Below are 24,368 nucleotides of genomic sequence, written 5' to 3'. Positions count from 1 at the left end.
AAGTTGTTTATGAGACTAAGTGTTAGTGGTTAGTTTTTAAAGTGCTGTGGAAAATTAATGTTCAGCACTGAATTAGGGTTCTCCAGAGAAACAGAACCAATAGGGTGTGAGTAAAGAGACATTATTAGAAATTAGCTCACGTGATTATGGAGGCTGGCAGGTCCCTAGATCTGTAGGTGAGTTGGCTGCCCAGAGGCCTAGGAGAGCTGATGGTGTGATTCTAGCCTGAAGGCTGGTAGGCTTGACACCAGGACGAGCAGGTGTTTCAGTCCTACCGCAGAATTTCCTCTGACTTGGGAGCTGGCAACCTGATTGAGCTCTTCAGGCTTTCAAGTGATTGGGTGAGGCTCATCCACACTGCGTTGGGCAATCTGGTTTACTAAGTCTGCCCATTTAAATGTTAATCTCGTTCAAAAACACCCTCACAGACACAGCCAAAATGTTTGACCAAATGTCTGGGACTCTGGGACTCAGTGAAGTTGACACATAAATTAACCATCACAAATGCTGTACATTTACGTTAGAAGAAAAATTTAGTATTTTGTTCTATCTATATTTCTGTGCACATTTAATGTAATTATTAATGTGGTTGGGTTTAAGTCACATTTTGCTATTTCTCTCTTCTATCTCCTGTTACATTTTTGTTACATCTTTTAGCATCATTTTCTTTCTTTTTTTTTTTAAAATATATCTTTATTGATTTCAGAGAGAGGAAAGGAGGGGGAGAGAGAGAGATAGAAACATCAATGATGAGAGTCATTGATTGGCTGCAGCCTGCAACCCGGGCATGTGCCCTGACCGGGAATCGAACCCCGATCACCTGGATCCTAGGTCGACGCTGAACCGCTGAGCAACGCCCGGCTGGGCTTAGCAATCTTTCCCTCAGGGGAGCAGCCTGTATGGCAGGCCAGGAACTTGAACTCGCTGGTGCTGTTCCCTCCCGTCTGGTCTCCCTGTGGGCCCCGTTAGGGTGGGTTTATTTCAATTCTATTCTTCTGGAGTGCAGCCTTTACTCCTGCAGTGGGCTTCTCACTTCTGGTGCATGGCCTTCAGTCCCCTCTGGATCTGGCCCCACATTCGCACATCTTAGAGTGCCCAAGGCTCTAGCAAGATTTTTATGCAGAGTATTGGGTTCCTTCTCAGCACCTCCCTTTCCTCATCTGTTCCCAAATACTGGCCATCTCAGTGGTCACAAATGTTTTCTTCCACTCTGCAAGACTGCTGCTCTCTGTCTGGGCTCTATTTTAGGAAGTATCTTTTGGGAGAAAGCAGATGTGAAGGTGGGGTGCACCTGGGGCCTGCCTGCTCTGATGGTTGCAGCCCTGCTTTGGTTGTCATCTTGTGCCTGCCAGCGGTCGGTTTATTTATCTTGTCCTGGTTTAGTAGTTGTTTATGGCCAAAGGTAAGTCTGATGGCAGCTTGAAATCTGTTAGCTTTATAGTCCATCTGCTCTCTGGTTTCTGAACATTAAGGTGAGTGCTGCTCCTGTGAAGTAGTTGATGAGTGCTCATTTGAGGATAGACGATGGCAGCCATTGTGTACATGCCTGTTCCTCATGAGGCGTTGTGATGGCTGCTCTTGACAACAGTCCTGTGATGGTGGATCATGTGCTCCTAGTTATCTGCGGCTGCTCTGATTCTGACACCAACTCCGATGTGGTGGTCCCTCACACCAAGCAGTTCTGACACCAGCTGGGTATTCTATAATTGAACTCAGTCTGTCACCATCTACCTGGAGAGAGCTTCAGATGCCACAGGTTAAGGGCTCAGTCCCACAAGACTGCCCCATACCCCCTTCAGATGCCAATCACAAGTCTAGGCTGTCACCTGTGCTGCTGACCCACTGGCTAGATTAATTTGCTAGAGTGGCTCACAGAACTCAGAAACATGAACTCACTAGAGCACCAGTTCCTTATAACAGGACTTAAACAGCCAGGTGAAGAGATGCACAGGGCAGGTGTGGGAAGGGGTGGAGCTTTCATGCCCTGTCCAGATACCACCTCCCACAACCACCTCCTGTTCACCAATGGGAAGCTTTCCAAACCCCATTGGAGGTTTTTAGGTTTTTATGGAGGCTTCCTTACACAGATATGGTGGATTAAATCATTAGCCACTGGGGATTGATTCAAACTCTAGCCCCTTTTCTCTCCCTAAAGCTCCAATCCAAGGTTGGTTCCCTTGGCAACCATCCCCTTTAGGGGCTTTCTGAAAGTCACCTCATTAACATAACAAAAGAGTTTAATTCAGAAACATACAAAGACCCAATATACCCCATGGGGCGAAAGTAGGTTTACTGTGCTGGCCTGTGTGGCCCGGTTGAACAGCACTCCTTGCACCCAGAGGTTGTCTGTCTGATTCTGGGGTCAGGGCACATCCCGGGTTGTGTGCTGGATCCCCATTAGGGGGTGTGCAGGAGGCAGCTGATCGATATTTCTCTTTCACATCAATGTTTCTCTCTCTCGTCAATAAAAAACATAAAAAATAGGTTTACAGTTGTTCATATGGAAAATAATACAATAGTTAATAAACAGGACAAGAATAAACTTTCACATATTCACAATTATAAATCTACTTTTCTCCACATTATAAGTAACAATAACAGCTGTGTAACAGAGTACCCAAGATTGAGCAGCTTAAAACAATGCATTTTTAATGTCCCCGTTTCTGCGAGTCAGGAATCTGGGTGTAGCTTTGTGGCGCCCTCTGGCCAGGGGTTCTCACAAGCCTTCATGAAGCTGTAGATAGGCTGCTGCAATCTCAAGGTTTAGGACCTGGGAACCACTGTCTTTGTATCAGAACTCCTCCCCCAGTTTTCTCCCTGGGGCCTTTCCATTGGGCAGCTATCAGACAGGGTGGGGCAGAGCTAGTTTTTTCGTGGCTCACCTCAGAGCGATGTCCCCTCAAAAAGCCAGTCACTGGGTCCTGTTGAACCCCCAAGGAGAGGATATGTGAATGTCTGGAGGTGGACCACCCAGGGAGCTGCCTGCTCAGTTGGAAACTGAAGCCCAGAGAGAGACTGAGTCATTCAAGGCAGCCTCCAGCATTCGCTCTGAACCTTGACTTGGGTACCTTTAATGCTTGAGGCCCATCTTGGCCACCCGAGAGTGAGGCTCATGTGTGCTTGCCACCTTCCAGGAGGCAAGGCCGTGGTCTGAGTGCCTCGTGCACATCCTCTTCTCATCCGTCCTTGTTGCAGCCCTCTATGTAGGACGTTTTATAGGTGGGGAAACTGAGGCAGTGAGAGGGTCAGGAGCTGTACAGAAAGAATCATACATCTGAGCCTGCCTGTGCTGGCGGGATATGGTGTTGGTGGCTTCTGCTGGGTGGGGAAGAAGGTTGTGGGTGGCGAGCAGAATCTGTAGGAGCTGGCAGTGGACTAGTTGGAGTGCCTGGGTGATGGTGGGGCTAGGAGGTGGAGCAAGAGGAAAGGTGCTGCCTGCTGTGAGGATGAGGCCCGTGGGCAGTTTCAATGCCACCCCGCTGCTTTGCCACCTGCCTTTCCACCCTGAAGAAGTGATAGCATGTGAGGATTTTTGAGCTGTTGGGAGTTTGGGTTTGTATTCTGTGGCTAAGGTTACATCGTTGTCATTTCCTGGCAGCCTTGTCTGATGACAGTGAACACTGGTTTCTTCCTTTCTATCGTGTCCCTGTAAACACAGTGAATTTCCACAGGTTCAGATTCCAAGTGACACTCTGTTGTCGATTTCTGTCATGAATCATTTGCTAGGCTCTGAGCTATGAGAGTGGGTCTAAAGTCATGTGTGGTCCCTGCAGGTACCAGCGTGGCTGCCGCTCTTTGGCTGCTAACCTGCAGGCCGGCACCCAGAGTCAGAGGGAGGCCCAGACTCATGCTGAGACTCCCGACAGCGAGGAGGGCTACGACGTCCCCGAGGAGGTAGAGAGTGTGATAGGTGCGTGGCCCGCAGCGTCAGCAGCTGTCTCAGTGGGTGGGAGATGAGGCTCTGGGCCCTCTTGCTCTACCTGGCGATTTGGCGGTGGCTCTGAGGTTGATCTATTGGCTGCACCACCACCTTCCATTTGTGCCTGTGTCACATGACTTTCACTGTCCAGTGAGCATGTGGCCTGCAGTCCAACCCTGTCCCCCTAAGAACATCCATACCCCTGGCTGTTGGGGCCCTGGACCCCGAGATTCTCCCACTGTTGGCCCTCCATTTCCACCTCACTCCCCATATACCCCAGACTCCCAGGTCTCACCTGGCGCTCCAAGCTTGGCTTACTTGGCCTCAGCCGCCCACCCCCACCCCACAGAGCTCTCCACCTGCCCTGCTGTCATCCCAGGTGCCGGCTCCTGCTGCGCACAGGGCCAGAACCATCAGCAGAGCTTGCTCCCCAACCCCTTCCCCATGGACCAGGCCCCACCAACAGGGCCAGCTTCTACCCGACTCCTAGTTCTGGTTAGGGTTTCCCCCTCCCACCCGTGGGCTCCCACTCTGGCATTCGCTGCTCCAGGATCTGTGGTAAAGCACAGCATCTCACTGTGGCCTCCCCTGCACAGTAGGTTTTCTCAGAGCTGTCCATACCTGCTGTCGCTACCCCCAAGGCCCGAGACTGCCCGTCTCAGAGCTCACGCACCTGCACAGGCTCCATGTCAGGCCTTCCCAGACGGCCTGGTGCTCTTCATCGAGGTTCTCACCCACTGGGCTCGCAAGACCCTCACCGTGATGCTACCTCAACTTCTTTTGGGCCTTTGTGTGGCTTTTCCTTAAGTCTGGCTCTTCCCCAAGACCCTTTCCCCATATGGCTCCTGTTTTTTTCTTGGAGCCTTCCTCCCCTGGTGAGGTCACTGTTGACTCTGGCCTCCCTGGTGTTCTCTGCCCCTGGCTGCTCTGATGGGTGGATCTGCTTCTGAGGAACAATGGCAAAAGTTGGCTTCAAATTATTTCAACCACAGAGAAGGAAACTTTCATTTCTTGTAATTAGAATAAAGATTAATGTAGTTTCCTCCATGGTGCTCTCTCAGTGAAGTGAGGGACGGGTGCCTTAGGCTGGGGGGTGGGTGCCTGAAGCCGGGAGGTGAGGCAATGACTCTGGAGCTCACGGAACTGCCTTCCTGTCGTCTTCCAGAGCAGCTGCTAGTCGGGCTGAAGGACAAGGACACGGTTGTGCGGTGGTCTGCGGCCAAAGGGTAGGTGCTTCCGTCTTGCCCACCGTGGGGGTGAGCAAGGGGGCTGACAGCTTGTGAATGAGACCTCATGGGACTGCCCCGCTTTGACGCATTCAGTACTTCACATGGAATCTGGGAGCTGCAGGCTTCCTAATTTACATTTGTTTTATGTCCTAATTTTATTTTATTTGTTTTATTATTATTATTTTTTCCATTGCTTTTCAGAGAGTGGTAGGGAGAGAGAGAAACATCGATGTGAGAGAGAGAACGATTGGTTGCCTCCTGCACACTCCCCAGTTGGGGACTGAACCTGCAACTGAGTATGTGCCCTTGGCTGGAATTGAACTCAAGACCCTTCAGTCTGTGGGCTGACGCTCTAAGCACCGAGCCAAACTGGCCAGGGCATATGTCCTGATTTTAGAGATAATCACTGAGGTTGACTTGAGGCTCCTTTTTTCCCCCCCCCTTTGCCTTTCTGTCTGAAATGGGCAGAATTAGGAGCACGCCAGTGTGCCTGTCTCCCCTGCCAGTGTTCCTGTCTCCCCTGCCAGTGTTCCTTCCTGGCCCTTCACGTTCTAGTCACCACAGCCCCACCCCCCAGACACTCGAGGCCCCATTTAATCCCGGAGCCCCCAGAATGTGGCTGGCTGGCTTGCTTTTGGTGAGCCTCTGCTTCCCCTTCTCTGGAGGGAGGGAAATCACTTGGGATGGCTTCTGGTCTGGCATGTAGCCGCTACGATGGACTGGTGGTGCTGATGGAATGCCCTTGCCCTTCTCTTCCAGAATTGGCAGGGTGGCTGGAAGGCTTCCCCAGGAGCTGGCGGATGACGTGGTGGGGTCGGTGCTGGACTGTTTCAGGTATGTCCCGGGGGGGGGGGGGGGGGGAGGAGACACCTCGGATAGGAAGTGGTGGCTTTTCTCAGACCTTTTACATTTTCTTTAATTGAGCTTCCTATCAGAGCCCTCAGAGTTGTTTTTTTCATTTGAAGTCAACTCCAGTTATTTCTGGAATGTTTTTTATCAGCTTAGATTTTGTTACATTTAAAAACCTGAAGGAAAAAATATCAGATCTTGAACATATACACACACAGGTATTCTTAGAGAGAACCTATGGCGTGCACTGTCCCAGGGAGTGTTCTGTGACAGTGGAATGTTCTGGATCTGCCTCTAGGGCAGCCACGAGCCACTTGTGGCTATTGAGACATAAAAAGGGGCTAGTGTCACTGAAGTCTGAATTGTAAGTTTTATTTAATTTTATTGGACTTAAATGTAAACAGCCACACGTGGTGGTGGTTGTGTTGTATCTGTCCCAGCCTTTCAGGGAAGTCTGGTGGCAGATGGCCTGCCCATGACATGGGTGTGGGCTGGGATATGCAGGTAGGGGGTTTGGGGGGTGAGCCCGGGGCCTTCAGGTTGGGGACAGGGCAGGGTCCGGGCAGCACAGGTGCTCCAGGTGTGCCTGCGCTGGTGGAAGGCACAGTGAGCAGTTACTCCCAGGGGTTATGGGTGTAAGTGTCTTTCTTGATTTCAGAATCAGGTGTTTGGAGAACAGGTGCTGTTTGCTAAGCTCGCTGGTTGCACTCCTGCCCTCATTAGCTGGTGGCTTTTCTTCTAGGATTGCCACTGAGTGTGGAAAGTGTACTGTCAGCATTTCTGGGTGCTCAGGTGTGTGTGTTAGTCACAGAGGCAGCTCCGTGAGCGTCCCACAGAGCCCATGCTCCTCCTAAGCAGGTTTCTTCTTGCACTTTGCCTCGAGCCTGCTTGGTGACAATTTAAGGAGTGCAGGAAACAGTATGTCAAATGTAGGTCATCCTTTTCGGAATAATGGTGCGCGTATGGTCAGTGTCTTCTCATGGAGACATCTCACTTCCTGCAGAAACATACACTTCTTGTTGGGCTGTGCAGGGCCATGGGCGAGGGACAAGCCAGTGCGGGCTTTCCTGTCTACTTAGTTCTGTCGCTTGTTTGAGGGTATTTTCCTGGAGTTCTTTTCTGGTGGTGTGGTGATGGGTGTGCCCATGGTGCTGGGATCCTGCCAGGCCCAGAGGTTTGTGTTCCTAGGTGGCCACTGAGGGGGCGGCCATTGGCGTGGCCATGGTGGTGTATTCTGCTCTTGGGAGAGGGCAGAACTCCGAGACAGAAGTTGGGAGGTTTTCCTCTGGCCCCTTTACCAGGGATGGCTGTCTGCCTCCAGCTCTTTTTTCTGCTCCTTCCCTCTGGTCAGTTAAAGCTACTTTGTATTGAACTCCCCACAGCCTGCCTCCCAGAGCCCCTTACCCCACACGTTGAGTATCTTTTCTCCCAAAAGACAAGTCTCGAGTCAGGTGTGTGGGCCTTCTCCAGCTCTGCAGTCTTAGTCTAATTCCTCTTGTTCTCCTGAGCTCAAGCTCACATGCTTCTTTGCCTTTATTTTGTCATTTTAATGAACTCAAATTTTGTAGCTGGGCTGTGGAGGGTGGAAAACTCTTCCTGCCTGTGGTTCCCAGGGCAGCAGCCTCAGTGTCCAAGTTGCTATCTCTTCCTGGTGGCACCTGCACACTGTGGGCATGAGACAACTGAACGTGGCGTAGAGAGGAGTTAACCACAGACCAGGATGTTTGGAGATGCAGAGAAGCAGGACTGGCTGGGCAGAGGTGGTGTGAGGTGGCCGGGGTGGCAGGGCCAGCAGAGACAGGGCACAGCTGCATCTCTGATCTCGCCCCTCCTTTTGTGTCCTGGGATGTGTGGTGAGCTGCTAGCCTTTTTTGAAATGGGTCAGAAACAGAACATCAGTTCCATGAGCTGTAAGCACACCTGCTTCCAGAACTCACCACATTCCTTGCTATTTCCAGGCCAGGCCATGTAGTGCACCTTACTGGGAGCCTCAGACTGGCCTCCATACCATCCCTGTACCCCATCTCCTGAGTATTGTCTGTCAGTTCCTGTGGTCCCCACAGTCCCACCACTTAGAAAATCATAGTTTAGCCCCTTGCTGGCCCCACAATGTTATCCCTGATCAGGACCCGGGACATAGTGTGTTGCAGACTGCCCTCAGTGGTTCGAGATCTTTCACAGGTGAGTTGCTGGGTATGTAGTTGCTGGAGCACACCTGCTGTGTGTGTGTGTGGCGGGGGGGTGCCGACTCAGGACTTATTTTGGGGCACCTGAGAGGAGGCCTGACAGTGCTCTCCAGCTAAATTGGAGTCTTGTGTTTTCTGAGCCAGCTGATGTTTTAAAACTCATGGACAGGTTCTGGTGAGGCTTACGGGCATGGGGTTTGGACTTCTGCAAACTGGGCCTTGGTGGAAAGTACTTTGGTCTCAATGTTCTGTGTGCTCTCAGTTTTCAGGAGACAGACAACGCCTGGCATGGCGGGTGTCTGGCCCTGGCAGAACTGGGCAGAAGAGGCCTGCTGCTCCCTCCCCGACTCCCGGACGGTGAGTACCTACTGCATGTTTGCTTTGCATTGTCAGGACTATTGTAGACACGGGTGCCTCATCTTTCCCTTTCTCCCCAGCATGGCCTGCGTGAGCCCACAACCTTGCCTGTGGCCTCACTGACTGACAATGTTTGCAGGAGAGTGTGTGCTAGACCTCGCTCGGCCTTTCTTCTTGTATGGTCCTTTCTCATTTCCTAATTTTATAGAGAGGAAAGGAGAGAGAGAAACATCGATGTGAGAGAGAAACACCGATTGGTTGCCCTCTGCATGCACCCCAGCTGGGGATCGAACCTGTAAACCAGGCATGTGCCCTGACTGGGAATTGAATCTACCACCTTCTGGTACACTGGACGAAGCTCCAATCAACTGAGCATCCTGGCCAGGGCAATTCAGGCTGTCTTTTAGTAAGTAGTGCTTATACTGAGGATGAGGCAAGGTTTTGCATGAATATTTTATTTTTATTTAAAACACCTTACTGTTTAGCTCTGTACCGAGAAGTCTTATTACGTATACAGGCAGCTGGGAATGGCTTTATCCGTTTGTCCTATGACATCACTGGATCTGCATTTTGCTGAAAACCACCTGCCTGGTTGAGGACTTTCTCCCCAGTCACTGCACTGAATCCCACCCTCAGCACCACAGGCGTTTTCAGGGGCCTTTTGTTGATACCCCAGGCGGTGTGGGTGAAAGTGGGAGAAAGGGCTATTGTGAAGGGCTGGGAGGAGCTCAGAACGCCTGCCAGCCTTTCCTCAGGCAGCCTGTCTAGGAAGCTGAGGCCCTAGAAGCTCCTTCTCCCAGCGCTTGAGCCTGAAGGCCCTGTAGAAAGTCTCGAGGAGCCCCTGGTGGTGCACATACCTGGGCTTGGTGACCATTGGTTTGCATGTGCACATGCATGCTCACACATGCACACGCACATACACACTTGCACTCTTCTGTGTGTTTTAATTGTTGCCTCAGCTCTAGTCTTCTTTTTTCACTGAGTTTATTATGGCAGAATACTCTAAAGCATAACACAGAGTTCATATTTGTCTTCATTTTGTGTATCCTTAGAGTTCATCTGAGTTTATTGGGAAATTGACAATATATACATCATTTTAGGAAGTGGAGAAGGAGTCTGGATGAGTCAGAATTCACTGACATTGTGTGGAGTAGAGTATATTGATAACAGCTTCACCATCATATATTTTCTCTAATGGAAATAAATTATTTGTATAAATAGCCTCCTGATGTTTGTGTATTATTTAGTCATAACAAATCACAATGTTTTTAATGCTAGTACTGAGAATGCTTTTCTGGCATTTCCAGAAATTGTTTTTTACTTCAAAACACACAGGTTTAATAATGCAATTAAGACAATTTGTTCTAGTGCTAAGATACTTATAAGAAAAGTATTTCTAAATGACTTTCTATGACATGGCTTATACCTAAAAGTTACCTTTTAGTCCTACCTATTTCATTTGACATTTTACAAAAACAAAAGCCTGGGTCTCACTCATCAGTCTTAGAGTATGAGTCATTCAAATATTTTTACAATCCCAAGTGGAAGCACCTTGTAACATTCATGCTTAATATTTACAAAAAGTGAACCAAATTGCAGCTTTTATTATTTTTTTTGAGAAGGAAAAACTGCTTTGTAAAAATCGACCAGATAAAAAAATGAAGGCACCGTTGCAGATTTGCTGTTCGGTGACCTGCCTTCAAAGGTGGTGTGGCCCTAGCCCTTCATATCCGCTCGAGCCAGCACTAAGACACACGAGTTCTTTTCCGGAGAGTGAACACTCTGGCTGTCTCGCTCAGCTTTGTCTTCTTAGCTCCCTGCTGGGACTTCCCCGCATCCCGTGGGCTTGTCCTCTTCTGCCCTTTGGGTCTGAGGTCACTCTGAGACTCCTGGCTCGCCGTGGCGCTGACAGCAGGCCTGTCTTGTTGGCAAGTGGACTCCTGGGCTGCCGGCTCCCCGTCGCCCACCCGGACGGTGCCTGGGCTGTAGGCCGCCAGTTGGCAGAGGGCCACAGCTGCCGTCTGCTTCTGCTCGTCACTGCTGTCCATTGCCCGTGCATCCTGGGCCTTCCCAGTAGGGGTGGTCACTGGAACCGCATCAGAGCCAAGGCCATTTTGGTTCATCTCGGTAGGTCCTGGCCCATTCCCAGAACTTTCTAGCTCGGCCTTCTGAGCAGCAGCGGCGGGTTCTGCCTCTGGTAGTGGGCTGTGGAGGGAAGGCCTTGGGGTCCGGGCATTGCAGGGGTCCTTCACCGAGAGATTCAGAGGCACGTCCTGCAGCTCTGTGAAGTCTCTGTACATGAGGTCATGAGTGGCTGCTGGTTTGGTCTCTGGTTTCTTGGAGAGGTTCAGTGGGGCTATCCTGGAGCCATCATCTGGGCTGGGCGGCATGGCCTCCATGCTGCGAGAGGTGCTTCCTGTCTGTGGCGGAGCGTCGACATCCATGGCATCGAGGCTGAAAGAGGCAAAGAAGAGAAGGCTTAGTAGGGACGTTCCTTAGAAAAACTGTGTGAAGTTTTGAGCGAGTCTAAGCTTGCTAACTGGGCACAACCAGAGGCATGACTGGAGGTTTTGAAATGAAATGTTCTTACCTTTTTGGAGAGTCATCTCTGTTTTCCGGAGCCTGGGAATGTGGGTGCTCGGTGCTTTTCTTGACGGGCTTGAAGGCTGTGAGGCTCCGTTCTGGTTGCTGGAGCCTTCCCAGGGCATTCGTGTTGGGCTTATCTGAGAGGTCGCCTAGCCCAGCACATGGCTGGCTTGTCTGTGTGAAGTTGGTGGGACTCGGCCTTCCCGGGGAGCCAGTGGCCGCGCTGCCTGCACGTGGGCTCATCTTGGTCCCTTCCGTGTCCCTCTGCCTGTCTTTGGAAGTGTCTTCAGCCTCGGGAGTCAGACTCTCTTTCTCAAATTGTGTGTGTTTTTTGTGGGAGTTGGAAGGGTTTAACTTGGATGGACTTGAGGCTGGGTAGACCAGGGCAGCTTCTTCTAGTAGGTGAGAGCTTTGATCTTGTGAAATACTGGCAACCGGTGGGAGTCTGAGACCATAGGAGGAAAACGCAGACTCTGGTCTGTAAAATCCGTAAGGAATGGGCAGGTTGGAGTGGTACTGCTGGAAAAGCCTGTAATGGTCATATGTCGAGGGGGATGGGTGCAAGTGCTTGGGCATCGGCCCTGGGTGAGACAGGAAATGTCTTTGGTCTTGGGTTCCGTAGACTGACAGCAGAGGGGTGTCACACTCGGGCGAGTTCCCAGCCAGTCGGTAGGGTGAGTAGATGGTGGCCAGTCCGTGCTCCGTGTAAAAGTGGGGTGAGTACTCTGGAATTGTGGGGTGCATGTAAGGGGAAAGGGCACCAAACCCCTTTGTGGATGGGATTTTATGTGGAAACTCGGGTGGGAGGAAAGGTGAGCCAGCTTTCCACGGGTAGGCTGGGGCATGGAATGCAGACTTGGTGTGGAAAGTGGTGGCCTTAGCAGTGGGGCTTGGCAGTACCAGTGCCTCGGGAGCCTCCGCGTGTTCTGGCCCTTTGAGTCTGTGCTCTCCAATGGGAACGAAGGCAGAGGGCCTCACGATGCCTTCCAGAGTAGGTGGGGTGCCCGTGGTGGCCTCTTGGGCTGGACCCTGGTGCTCTGCTTCTTTGAGGAGAGCAGGCTTCTGTCCGGGGCCCTTGTGGGGTCCACGCATCTGTAGTTCCAGATTCTCCTTGGCATCATCTTTGGCAAGGCCAAGTGGGAGCTTGGCATCCAAGTGGGGGAGCCTGTTTGTGACAGATTTGGAGGAGGTGGGCTTGGCTGTGGGGTCCAGCTGATGAGTTTGCTTAGGGTCTAGAGAGTTAGATTTGGGGCACTTGGGGATGCGATCTTGCTCTGATACTAAAGTGATGGAGTTTTTACAGAGACCATACTTCATATGGTTAAAAAGATGTGACTTTTCATTGCAGGTAAAGGGACATTGGAAACACTTGTACTTGAAGGGTTTTCCTGGGGGCCTGGGAATATAATGCGGCTTTTTTGGTTTCCGTTCTTTGAGAAGACTCATCTTCCTCTTCACAGCTCAGGCTCTGGTCCCCCCGGTGATCCGCTCCAGCTGGATCCTATTTAGTTCACACGTGGTGGTTTTACAGAAGTGTCACTGCTTCTCGTTTTCCTTTCCACTGCTTGTATTTGAAGCTAGCTCCACGTGTGCAGGTCTGCCAAGGAGAAAGTCTCGCTCCTTTGGGGACTGGGAGCTGCAAAGGAGGAGCAGAGCCTTAGTGACAGGACACTGACTTATGGGCCAACAGAGAAGACCTGTTCTCACATTGATCAGTGGGGGTTTGAAGCAAAGGCACCTGGAGACACGAGATGTAACCAGCCCCCTGTGGGTGTGGGTCAGGGTGAGCAGCCCCTACTTGGAACCACATTTTCTGTCTTCTCAAGTCTGACCTGAATTTCCTTGGGGCCAAGAGTGTGGTGTGTGAAGTGTTTGGTGTCAATTCTGAAAATACCTGTCATTCTTTGAGTTTTGGGAACCTTTTTCCTGTGACCTTAGGCCTCAGATGTCAGGAAGGTTGTGGACTGAGTGGCTGAGTGACCGTTGGGATCCTGCCCTATCCACGACCAAAGAGTTTCTGGCCCTAAGTCCTATCACAGCGTGGTCTTACTACGCTGAATGTGATGCCGGATGCCTGACCCTGTGCGTGTGTGTTCACTTAGAACAGGGAACGTGTAATTGTAACACTCAGGAAACGCTCCTCGACTGGGCTGCCCTTGAATCACGTAGTCTGTGTGCAGGTATTAAAAGTACATTTAGAAATGTGATCTCACCAGAATGCTCCTAACATCAGATGAAATGGTAACTACACTGTCTCAAGTACAGACGGAAGTGGGCTCCACAAACTTGCATGGTTTGAGGTGCTGTCAAGGTGAGCCTGTGAGTGACCGAATGTCTGGTTCTGGTCATTGCCCATTTCCATTGCCCACCTGGTGAGCGGTGTGGAGAGGTTCAGGTAGCTCCCTGTCCCCGCCTGACCAGCAAACACAGATGCCTGTGGGCGGCTGAGAGTGTGGCCAGTGGGTGGGTGCCTGCCTTTCTTGGCCTTACCTCCAAATGGCAGAACCAGAGCTTTGGTCAAAGAAAAAGCATAGTTAGTGGTGCGTGTTTTAGAGATGGTTGGATCATGGTAGGAAGCCATCCAGCCTTTAACCTTGGAAGTGGGCCCTGGGCCATCCAGGCCTCAGGCCGCACCCACTCAGGTCCTTGGGAAGGGGCAGGCAGGACCTCACAGGGCTGTCCCTCCCCCAGGCCCTGGGTCCCAGCAGGTGCTGCTGGTGTGTCTCGTCTTCAGGTTACTTTCCCGAGAGGGTCTTCCTCTCCCCAGCCACCACCCCAGGCTTAACAGCAGGTCTCAGCCCTGATTTCCTTTAGAAGCTGCTCTGCACACCCTGGGGCTCTAAGGCTGCCTCCTGCCAAACCAAGACGTGCCTGCTGGGAGGACCAGCTCCTGGAATGCCTGCGTCCTGGAGAAACGTGTGGGTGGGGGAGGCTGCCCTGAGGTGTGGGGAGTCAGGCTTGGTACTCCATTTGCATAAAAATGGGGAAGGAAAAGGTCTTCAGCTTTTACGTATTTTCTTAAGAGTACTGTTCAAAGGAAACAATTTAACAGCACTTTCAGCTGTAGTTTTGCTTTAAAGGCTTGAGTAAGTGTGGTTGGATTTCACATACAAAGCAGCACCTTCTCCACACACCTCTTCCACACGGTGGGCAGACATGCACCAGGAAAGCAGCCTTTGTGTGGGAAACCTAAGAGACCTGCTTTCACAGCACAAAGTGGTTGCCTTAGCTGCATCTCTGCCTGGGTCCCACACTCGGGAGATGAGGTAATGGGCCCTTTGTGGGAGGAGAGGGGAAAGTGGGAGGGGTGGAGTCTTAATTTTCACTTGGATACCTTAAATTCTAAGAAAGCTGTCTGATTTTATTCTCAGCAAACTGGTTTCTCTGCTCATTTATTCATATTTCTTAAAAATACAAAGAACCACTCTCCCACTGACAAACTGCCTCTGTGGAGCTATTTTATCACCCAGCTCTTTCAAAGACCTGTTTTGTTTACTGAGGCAGTTTGGGTGGGTGGAAAGAGGCTTTACTGATGCCTGAGACTTCTGAGAGTTTGGGCAGAGCAGGGGACTGAGGTACCCATATTGGATGAGAGGAGATTTCTGGCTGCCCCACAACCCTGGAGAAGGGGGTCCGCCCTCTTGGGGCATTCATCGGCCTGGCTCTGCCCTCCAGGTCGCCCCTCCTCTTTTCCCAAGTCGTGCAGCCAGGAGCTGCAGCATGGCCTTGTCAAAGCTGAGCAAATTACACTGGTAATCATAGCTCTGCGTCTTTCTAATTTCCCCGCTTATTATAGCAAAAACGTGAAATAATTCTTTACGAGTTCAGTCCATACCTTGGGGGGCAGATACACTCTGGGTGATAAAAGCACAATTTCCTTGCTGCCCGTCATCAAGCGACTCCAGCCAGCACTGGGCCAGCCAGATAAGTCAGCAGGGCCTGTGGTGGCACGTCTCATTATGCTCTCTGGTTCTGGAGGCGTGAGAACCTCTGCAAGTCAGCTTCCCAGGGTTGTATAGGATGTGTTATGGCAGAGATCTGAACACTGGTGATTTCATCACTGACTGCAGCAGCACCATCCAGATGATGACAGTTGCAAAACGTTTATCAGGTGTGAGCCCAGAGCCCTGGTGATACCGAGAGTGGACTCAGATCCACCCCCTCGAGCATTAAAACACTAGAGCTCAACTGAGCAGAAAGTTCCCTCCAGATTTAAGAAAATGATGTGAGGTTTAGAATATTCTTATCTAACATTGCTGATATTTTTAGGCAAAAATATAAATAAACCCAGGTTGGTTAAGGTTTCTCAAAGGTTTATAGGAGGCAAGTTATATGTAAGATATAATATTACCTGAAAGAATACTTTGGGAAATGATTGTTTTATGTTAATATCTACTCCTTTTACTCAGATGTTGTGCCTAAGGTTTTTGTTGTCTGGCCGGTTGACATACAGGGACAGTACACAGGCTTCAGGGGATGATCCCTTGGTGTTTTGAGAGGTGAGGGTACTCCAGGGTTTCGTGGCTGGAAGGCCAGCCCACCCTGGAGTCACAGGTGCGGCAGTGGCATTAACTGTGGGTAAACTGACCTCTCAGGATTGCATAATTGCTAATTAAAAGAAGGAACACGGCAGCTTCAGGTGCCAGCGGAGATGGGCGTAGTTCACTCGGCTATAAAGTTCAGTAATGTCAGAGAAACAAGTGGGGTCAACTTGTGGCTTTTGTAGGCTTTCAAGGGGGCAGCCTAAAGAAAGCTATACGTCTGAGAGCTCTGCCCAGTGAGGTTTACAGGGTGATGGAACTAAAACGAAAACTGCTGGTGTCAGGTGTTCCAGAAAAGGGCATTGTTGCCACAACAATACAGTGCAGAGTTTTAACTGTTTGTAGTAAATGGATTTGCATTCAGAAGAAGATTTTCCTAGGGGATGTGAGAGGTGTTTCGCTACCCTTTTTCTGGGGATGAGAGTTTCTTAGTTAATACTCTGGAGAGAGCTGTACAGTGAGACAGTCATAAAGCAGGACCCTGTGGCTTGGCTTTCAGTCTTAGCATCTTTGCAAATTCACAAGGTTTGCCTGTTCTGAAGGTTTATGTGACCGAGTTTTTTACCCCCCTGCCCTCCCACTTGGCTGTCTCTGTCTGCCTCGGAGAGGAGCTTGTACATCACACCCTGCTCTCGAACGCACCTCCTCTGACAGGGAGAGCCCCCACACACCTGGCTGCCTCGTCTCAGTTATTCCAGGCTAAGCAGCTGATGCCCACAGTGTCCACATAGGGCAGAAGACAGTGGGATGTAGTGGCTTGAAGACATGCACAGGTCTGCCGTGAGCCCTTGAAGAGGTTTTCCTACTTCATTTAAAAGTGCCTGTCCTTTTTGTGACTTTTCAAGCATTTTAAACATCTGCTTGTGTTAAGCTGATTGGCTTTTTTGCCTGTGGGAAGAGCAGGAGCAGGGCGTCTCTGACTGCTTCGATTCTCCCCCTGCTGCCTTCTCACCCCACAGCGTCCGGGCAGAACTGCCCACATGTGGTTTCAGTTGGCCACAGGGCTTTGTTTGCCTGTTTTTGAAGCACTGAACTGCCATTGCTCGGTCTTTTGATGGCTTGCTAAGTATGGACAGTTACTGTAGCTGCCAGTTCTTAGGAGAATAGCGAGTGGTTGGCAAGTTTAAAAAGTTTCTAAGGAGTTTGAACTCTGAAAAATAGACAAGAGAAGGGTTTTTTTGGAACTCTGATAGGACACAATAGAGGTAATTATAGCTTAACTTTATGGAACATTACTGTGCCGGGCTGGGCAGCTGTGCCGGGCATGCACATGAGCTTGTGCGCTGAAATCATGCTGCAAGACTCCCGTCGGTGTGTCCAGCTGTCTGGCAGAGGGCCCCGTCAGGTGGAACGTTCTGAAGGGCATGCTATAATTACGATATTGTGAGGTGGCGTTATTGCATAACTCAGGGACACGCCATTGTCGCCTACCCACTGGGGTGTTGCAAGAACAAGATTTGTGAGTTTTACTCTGATTGAGCTTTTCCAGTGATTAACCGCCACTCCCTCCCAGACTTTTGGTTCTTTACAATGCAGGGTAACCTTCAGGACAACCGTGACCTAGGGAGAAAGGCAGTTTCCAGAGCAGGGTTTGGAAGAATGGGTCCAGAGAACAACCAGGGGCTCCTTCTGGTTTCAGCGGAGGCCCCGTGGTACAGACAGCTCTGCACAGTGAGTGCACAGCTTTATGGCTCGGCGGCTGTCACCAGAGCCAAGGAGCCCAATGTGCCTCCTGCGCTTATCCTCACAGAAACAAAACCAAACCAGTTTAAAGCATGGGAAGGACTTGCTCATGCAAAAGAAAAATTAGGATAGGAAATGTAGACCGATTTTGCTTGAATGAGGTCTGCCTCGGCTCAAATGTGGCCAGTAATTTGGTCAGTAATTGTTCTTATATACAAATTTATGAAAAACTTTATAAAGAAAAAAAATCCTCCTTTTGTATACAGAGGGATTCTCTTTAGTGAAGTTTCTTTTTAACTTTGTTAAAACAATACTTACTTTAAACTTTAAAAGGTTTTAAAATTAAGGAAACTATAAAATCAGCAACTGTATAATCACATATATGTATATACATGATCTCATTTTATGTTGAAACTTATTTTTAAGGTGAGGAACAGATAAGCAATATAAATTTGAGTTTTGTTTTAAACTTCATGGGTCTTATGGTAGAAATGAGGCCTTAATTTTTAAGTAAGCTTGTTCACAGGCTGAGAATACAGTGTAACCTTGTTAAAAGTTTTGTAATCATGGTCTGCTCTGAGCGATGCACCTGCTGGGTCCTGAGTAATCCTCGGAGAACAGCAGGGCAGCCCGGGAGTCGCCTGAGCCAGGTAGTTTAAGATCCAGCTGAGAGTAGTTTTGAAAGAAAAGGTGAATTTGAGAAGAAATGGTAGGTACTTACCGGAGGCAGGCAGTGCAGGGAGCGGGAGGCAGTGGCGGGAGGCGGACAGTGCCCAGGAGCAGGACTGTCTCAGCCGGCAGCTCTCTGAAACTGAGCGGCCGCCCCAGTGGGAGGGGTTTAAGTGGAGGAGTTGAGCCCTCAGGGCCTGGAGATGCACCTGATATTCCTCCTGCCCGCAGCTACGATTCATGTGTTTGCTCCCACGTGTTTGCACCCACCGAGCTGCCTCAGAGCAGCGTCACCCATGGGCCAAGACGAGTACCGCTGTGCCTCCCGTCAGCTCCCTGCTTTGGCTTGTGAGTGCCATGTTAGTGCTGGCCAGGAGTTAAGGACCACAGGGGTTCAGATGTGCTCACGGTTAGAATAGAGAGGAACAGGGCATAGGTCAGACTCCAATAAATATGTGATGTCGTAATGAAGACAGCACGTGAGACCTTCCTTTAGCAGCTTGAGCTCATGTAGGGAGCAGCAAGTAAACACCACATTTAGTTTGAAATACGTCTTCCCCAACAGAGGCGGGTACTCTGGTGTCCTTGCCCGGTCTGAAGGAGACACCGTCAGCTGCCTTTCGCCCTTTACCCTGTGCCTCGCAGTCTGTCCTCCGTCCTCGAGAGCCAGGAGGGAGGGAGGGAGACCGTCTCCGTGCTCACCTCGCCGCAGGGGCCTGCCGGTGCTTGCCCGGGACCAGCAACCAGGAGGGATGAGCTAGCCGCGGGCGGGACTGTGGCTGCCGTGGGAATCTGGGAGCCTGCTCTGCACACCCTCTCTACCCTTTTCTTTCTTTAAAAATAGGACAGTTTTGAGTCCTTTTATCCCCTCCCCACTTAGACAGTCTGTCCCCACTGAGTGTGGCTAGGCGAGGAGGCTGTGAGCTGCTTCAGGCCATTGCCACGTGTGGCGCTCCCGGTGCTGGTCGGGCCTCCCAGGCCACGTAATTTTTTTTTTTTTTTTTTGGTTTGTTTCTTTAAAATTTAAGGCTTAAGATTTTACTTGGCTTTACCATTGTGTTGAATTCTTTAAAAATGTTTTTAGTTACCTTTGTCCATATTAGACATTGTGTAATTTAAAGAGTAAAATATGGTTCTAAAGTCTTGCCACAAAAAGCAGCAGGTCCCTGCTGTTCCCCTTGCCTACTGTGGGGAACAAGCCACCCTAAAGCTTATTTCATCATGTCTGGTGATGTGGGTCGGGAGTCTGGGCCGGCCTCCACCCTGCGAGTCCTGTGCTCTGTGGGCGTTGAAGGTGCTGGTGGAGTTGAGCTGCGTGGGGAGGGGGGGGGGGGGACCGACAGGATGGCTTCACTCACTTGCCTTGTGTCCTGGAGAGGGCAGTTGGGCCCCTCCTCTCCATGTAGTCTCACTTCAGAGGCCCTCCAGGAGGGTGGTCAGTCTTACTTGGTTCAGGGCTCAGGGGGAACAAAGTCCAAGCTTCCACCCCTTGGAAAGGCTAGGCCATGCTTCACGTGCTCAGATTTGAGGGGAGGGTGCCAGCCCACCTCTCAGCAGGAGGCTGCTCCCCTCCTAGGCTCTGTACCCAGGGCACCGCTTGGACCTTCTCTTGACTGAGTACTTTGGTATTTGCCTACATGGTTCCAAATACCACTTCTCTGTGGCTATATCCGTTCCTTCCATCTCCTTGCTGCTCCGTTTTGGGTGTTGTCTGTTGACTTCCCTTTGTGGAAAATGAGCTTCTCTCTGGCTTCTCTGCCTTCTCGCCTGCTTTCCCTGTCCTTCTGGATTTTCTCCATCTCTTTCCTGCATCGCAGTCCCTGCTTCCTGGATCCCACTTTGTCTCTTGTGGGCCGATCCTTTATTTTGGTATGCAGCACATCCCGTTTTTGGGCTCTCGAGAAAAAGAGCATAAGAGAGGCGAGTTTTGGGGAACGTTTGAAAGCGTCTTTTTTCTATCTGTTACCTAGTTGATAGTTTGGCTGGATAGAGAATCCCAGGCCAGGGGTCACTCATCTGCAGGGTTTGAAAGTGTCCTCGTGGCATCTAGCCAGCAGCGCTGCTGTTGAAAAGTTTGATGCCATTTTGATTCCTGATTCTTTACCCCAAAATTTTAACTTGAAACATTTCAAACATACAGAATTTGGCAGTGAGATCATCTCCCTGACACTGGACTCTCCAGTGAATGTCCTGTTTGCTTTACTGCTCAGCTCCGCATTGCCTTCCCTTTACCCCGTCTGTTTCAAAGTCAGTTGCAGATGAGCTTCCCCTGCACTTGCCCTGAGCACTTCAGCAGGAGTCTGTGTGTTTAGCTACCCTTTCTCAGGAGTTCCGTCCACTGAGCTTTGAGAACACATCCCTGTTGGGATGTGGAGCATACTGATCACCTGGCCCAGACCAGCCAGCCACCAGGCGGGTTTTCTCCCTCATGCAGTAGCTTTACCTACTCTAGAATCTTACATATACGGTGGTTCCCAAGTCTTTGGATATGCTTGTTTCCCTGCTGTGGGTTCTTTTTGTGATCTGAATTCTCAGTTTCCTTGACTTCCTCTCCCAACCCTTCTATTAATTAATCTTTTCTGCTGTTATAATGTTTGGTTTCCAGGAGTTTTTTTGTCCTGGGTGCTCTTTTTTTTTCCTTTCCCAAAGTATGTTATTCTTATGTGATAGTCACAATGGTGTCTCTTATTTATCCGAGGATCTTAACGATTTGGGGGGGGCAGGTGGTGGTGGTCCCTGCATCTGTCCATTTCTTCCGCAAAGGTTTTCTGTTTTCATGGTGCCCCTGCCATCCTGCTCACACCTGCAGCGAGATAACTGTTGTCTCTGTGGGGGGCCTCTAGAGGGGGTGCTTCTTCCATGATGTATCTACAGCTCCATATTTCAGACCCCCCCTGAGTTATCTGGAGCCACAAGTCTTGATGCTTTCAGGAATTCTGCGTGTAGATCGGGATGGGGGGGGGAGGGTCCTGTTCTCTCACTCCTCCTCAGGCCCAGCCTCTGCGTTCCAGGTCCCTTGGGCTTGCCCATCTCTACATCTTCCCAAGGGCGGTTCCTGCGTCACCTTGCTCATCTTCCCTGACCCTGTAGCTTATGTCTTAAGGAAGAAGAGTCCTCTCGTGTTGCTCTTGGTGGGATTTGGCCCTCTCTGTGTGTGGCCATCCACTGTTAACCGGAGGTCTGTGACCGAGTTTCTGACCAAGAAGGTCAAGTCTCGGGCAGAGTGATGAGGTGGCGTTGGCACTTCCTGAGCATTTATTGGAGGGGGTGCAGGGGGGCACTGTGCTGAGCACTCTGCCGCCTTTATCCATCTGGTCACAGCAGCTCTGCAGAATGCCATCTGTTAACCTGTTTTGCAGTCAGATGGCACTGGGAGAGCAACCCAGTCCGAGGGGACAGAGCAGGATCTCCAGGCAGCGCAAGGGTTGCCCAGGGTAGGAAATGCCACCCTGTTTGGTGCTGACAGCTGCAAGCTGGACCAGGGGACCCATGTGCTCAGAATTTCAGTTGAGCTCCTGCCTTTTGGGCCTTGATGGGCCTGGGTGTGAGTAGGGATGGGCATCCCAGCAGCGCTGCCTGCCGGGGGTGTTGGTGCTGCAGGGCCCATCTGCAGCATTAGATCTTTGCTGTGACGTGATACCTGTTACTCTCGTGGTATGTGGCCTGAAAGCCCATCCAGGGTCGCTGCTCTCCTGCTTTTAAGGTGAGGCCTGGCAAGGGTTCAGCTCCTCTGCTTGGCCCTCTGCTTACCTGCATGGGCAGCTTATCTTGCTCCTGTTCCTCATCTCTGTCACCATCTCTGTCACTGCCCCTTGCCTCTTCCCGTTCTGTCCTTTTGGCAGCACCGTCCTCACACCTGTGCTCAGTGGCCAGACTGCTTGACTCAAGCCCGTGGCCGCTGTTTGCTCCCCGGTGACTCAGGGTGGTTACCTGGTGGCTGCAGTTGTCCTGTCTATAGGGAGGTGTGCTGGGGTGTCCACCCGTGGGTTTTCTTAGGGCCCACGCTGGTGTGGTGGGAATGGCATGTCTCAGCAGAACACCTTTATAGGAAGCAGATTATTTACATTCTGACCTTACAGGGAAATAAGATATTTCTTACTATAATTGTTTGCTCTCCTTTTGGGGCACTAACTCCAGAGGAAAGGAAAACTACAGAAAATTCAGAGGCATAATTTCATTTTCTCTAACTTTGTTGTTGGAGGGTGTGAGCCCTATCCAGCTGCCTAGATGACGTTTGTTCAGTTCTTGAGGCTAGTATGCTCCGTAAGGTCCGTACCCATGGCCCAGCCCCAGGGTGGTTTCTGGAGCCGAGGCTGTATCTCAGGCCTCCCTGAGACATGAGCTGTGCCCTCAGGGGTCATGTGAGATGTGAATGGGGCTCAGGCCTGTGGGACGAACTCAGGCTGGACACTGCTTCCCCAGGAGCAACCGGTGGTGAGACAGTGGGGTCCCTTCCGGCAGACTCTAGGCTCCGGGAGGGCAGAGCAGCTTCAAGTGTTCTATGGCAGCTTACACATGTGCAGACGTGCACGTGCACATGCATATGTGCCCACACTGCTCACTAAGCCCCTGCTGAGAGGACAGAATAGAAGGGGAGCCCCTGCTCCCCACTCCCCGCTCTCTGCTCTGTGTTCTCTGCTCTCTGCTCTGGTGCTGTCTCCTGCTGGAGCTGTCCTCACCTCCTCTACTGAATCCAGCCGGGGCTCCTCCGCTCCAGCTCTCTGCACCTCAGCTCCATGTGCTCCGTGTGCTCTTTGGTGAAGGTTGTTTCTCGGTTTCCTGACTGATTTGTGTCTGGGCTCCTGGAGCCGTGGTTCTGAGATGGCCCTGGGACTGTGGGTGTCCGCTCTGTCCCGTAGCTGACAGGCTCCTGCAGCACGCTTGGCGGCACTTTGCCTTCCTAGTCAGCGTCCTCTCAGTGGGACTCCATGGTTTTCACATTTCCCCCCTTTCTGCCTGGGTCTCGGTGAGGATCAGAGTCTGCCCTGCGGCCCTGAGCTCTGCTGCTGTCATTTGACTGGGTGTCTTGCTTTTAAGGCACTCGTTCTGTGGATCAAGGGCAAGGCTTGAGGATCAGAGGATCAGAGACTTTTCTGGGCTCCCTGGGAGCCTTGCAAACCTGTCAGCCTGACAGGCCCTGCCCTCCTCCTCTTGGAGGCTACCAGCTGGGCCTGGACCCCCTCTTCCTGGACCAATAATGCAGGAGCTGGTCAGCCTGGCACGGTGTGTGCTGGGAAGCTGGGGCTGGCGCTGAGCTCATCTGTCTCAGGCCATGCACTTGGTTTCTCACTTCAGAAAAGTCCTCAGATTATCAGTGGATTGTTACTTTATCCCACAGTTGAATAATAGAAATGAAAAGAGTGCTAGTTTGGCCGTTCCGTGAGGTTGGCGGAGGTGTGCGAGTGTGTTTGGACACTCACTTTCCTTTGGGGAGTAAGGGGAGGGCTTTCTTCGTAACTTGAAGTCCGAGATGTGTAACATACTGCTTAAATTTTCACTTGTTTATTCCAATACTGCCACAATTTCAACTTCTGTGGAACTGGAGCTGCTTTATTTCAGGGAGTGGGAAGGGAGCTGCTGCCCCTCTTCCTCTCAGGCCATCTGGTGAGCCCCGTCCTCACCTGGGGCCATCTCCCTCCTGGCATTGTGGGGGGAAGCAGCAGGTTCAGGGTGTGTGGCCTGCGGGCAGCTCTGTGCCAGGCACAAAGCCCCAGTCTCCTTCCTCTGACGCCTGCCCCCAAGTTGCTGTGGAGCAAGGGGTAGTGGAAATGGATTCCTCACGGTATGGGGACTGGGCCTGGAGGACACACAGGATAGTCAGAGCACAGGAGAGATCTGACGGGAAACCTGCCCCTCTCTTCCCTCCCAGTGTGGTTGGGCTGCGGATTGAATCTCAAGTGAAACTTGAAACCGAGCTTTGTCTTTGGTTGGGAAAGTGATTCAGGGTTGGAACTACAGCCAAGTTTTGAAGGGTTCCCAGTTTCCCTCCCCTCCTGTCCACACCCCACTGTGAGGTGTCCCTGCTCAGCTCCACTGCCGCAGGCTCTGTGCAGTTTTCCAGGAGCAGGCCTGTGGCTCTGCCCTCTCTTCACCGAGTGTCTGTTAAAGGTGCCCTTCATGTAGCGATTGCTGGGCACCTTCACCACCGTGCAGAAGTCTCTTAGTTCAGTGGAACAAGGACAACTAAAAAATTAGATTTTTCCCTCTCATGTTACAAATAACATCAGTGAAAAACAACAATAAAAGATAGGCATGAACAATGAAAGACGAGTGACAGAGGGGGTTTAAACAGCAGAAATTTATTTCTTGCGGTCTAGGAGCTGGAAGTCCGAGATCAAGGTGCTGGCAG

General features: G+C 51.0%; 2 protein-coding genes across 2 annotated transcripts in view; one reads left to right on the top strand and one right to left on the bottom strand.

The window, feature by feature from the left end:
* TBCD (tubulin folding cofactor D) overlaps window positions 1-24,368 on the top strand; it is a 114,366-nt gene that overhangs the window by 26,770 nt on the left and 63,228 nt on the right. Inside the window, exons 10-13 of the mRNA XM_081162739.1 lie at window positions 3,774-3,910; window positions 5,085-5,145; window positions 5,908-5,982; window positions 8,446-8,540. Coding sequence (XP_081018865.1) covers window positions 3,774-3,910; window positions 5,085-5,145; window positions 5,908-5,982; window positions 8,446-8,540 — 368 coding nt within the window. The remainder of the gene's footprint in view (window positions 1-3,773; window positions 3,911-5,084; window positions 5,146-5,907; window positions 5,983-8,445; window positions 8,541-24,368) is intronic.
* Window positions 10,126-12,673, bottom strand: ZNF750 (zinc finger protein 750). Its single transcript, XM_081162740.1, has 2 exons — window positions 11,131-12,673; window positions 10,126-10,994 (listed from the first exon to the last, which is right to left on the bottom strand). The coding sequence occupies exons 1-2, from the start codon at window positions 12,570-12,572 to the stop codon at window positions 10,286-10,288; spliced, it is 2,151 nt and encodes a 716-aa protein (XP_081018866.1). The 5' UTR covers window positions 12,573-12,673; the 3' UTR covers window positions 10,126-10,285.

The sequence above is a fragment of the Miniopterus schreibersii genome (genome assembly GCF_964146895.1).
Source record: "Miniopterus schreibersii genome assembly, chromosome: 16".
NCBI lineage: Eukaryota > Metazoa > Chordata > Mammalia > Chiroptera > Miniopteridae > Miniopterus > Miniopterus schreibersii.
Note: the sequence above shows the minus strand (reverse complement) of the source record. Positions and strands in the feature narration are given on the sequence as shown.

Bases quoted from the DNA above. Each gene is read 5' to 3' on its own strand.
- ZNF750 (XM_081162740.1), bottom strand. From the start codon at position 12,572: ATGAGTCTTCTCAAAGAACGGAAACCAAAAAAGCCGCATTATATTCCC. The intron at 10,995-11,130 runs GTAAGAACATTT...TGCCTCTTTCAG, and splicing joins AGAGATGACTCTCCAAAAAG to CCTCGATGCCATGGATGTCG.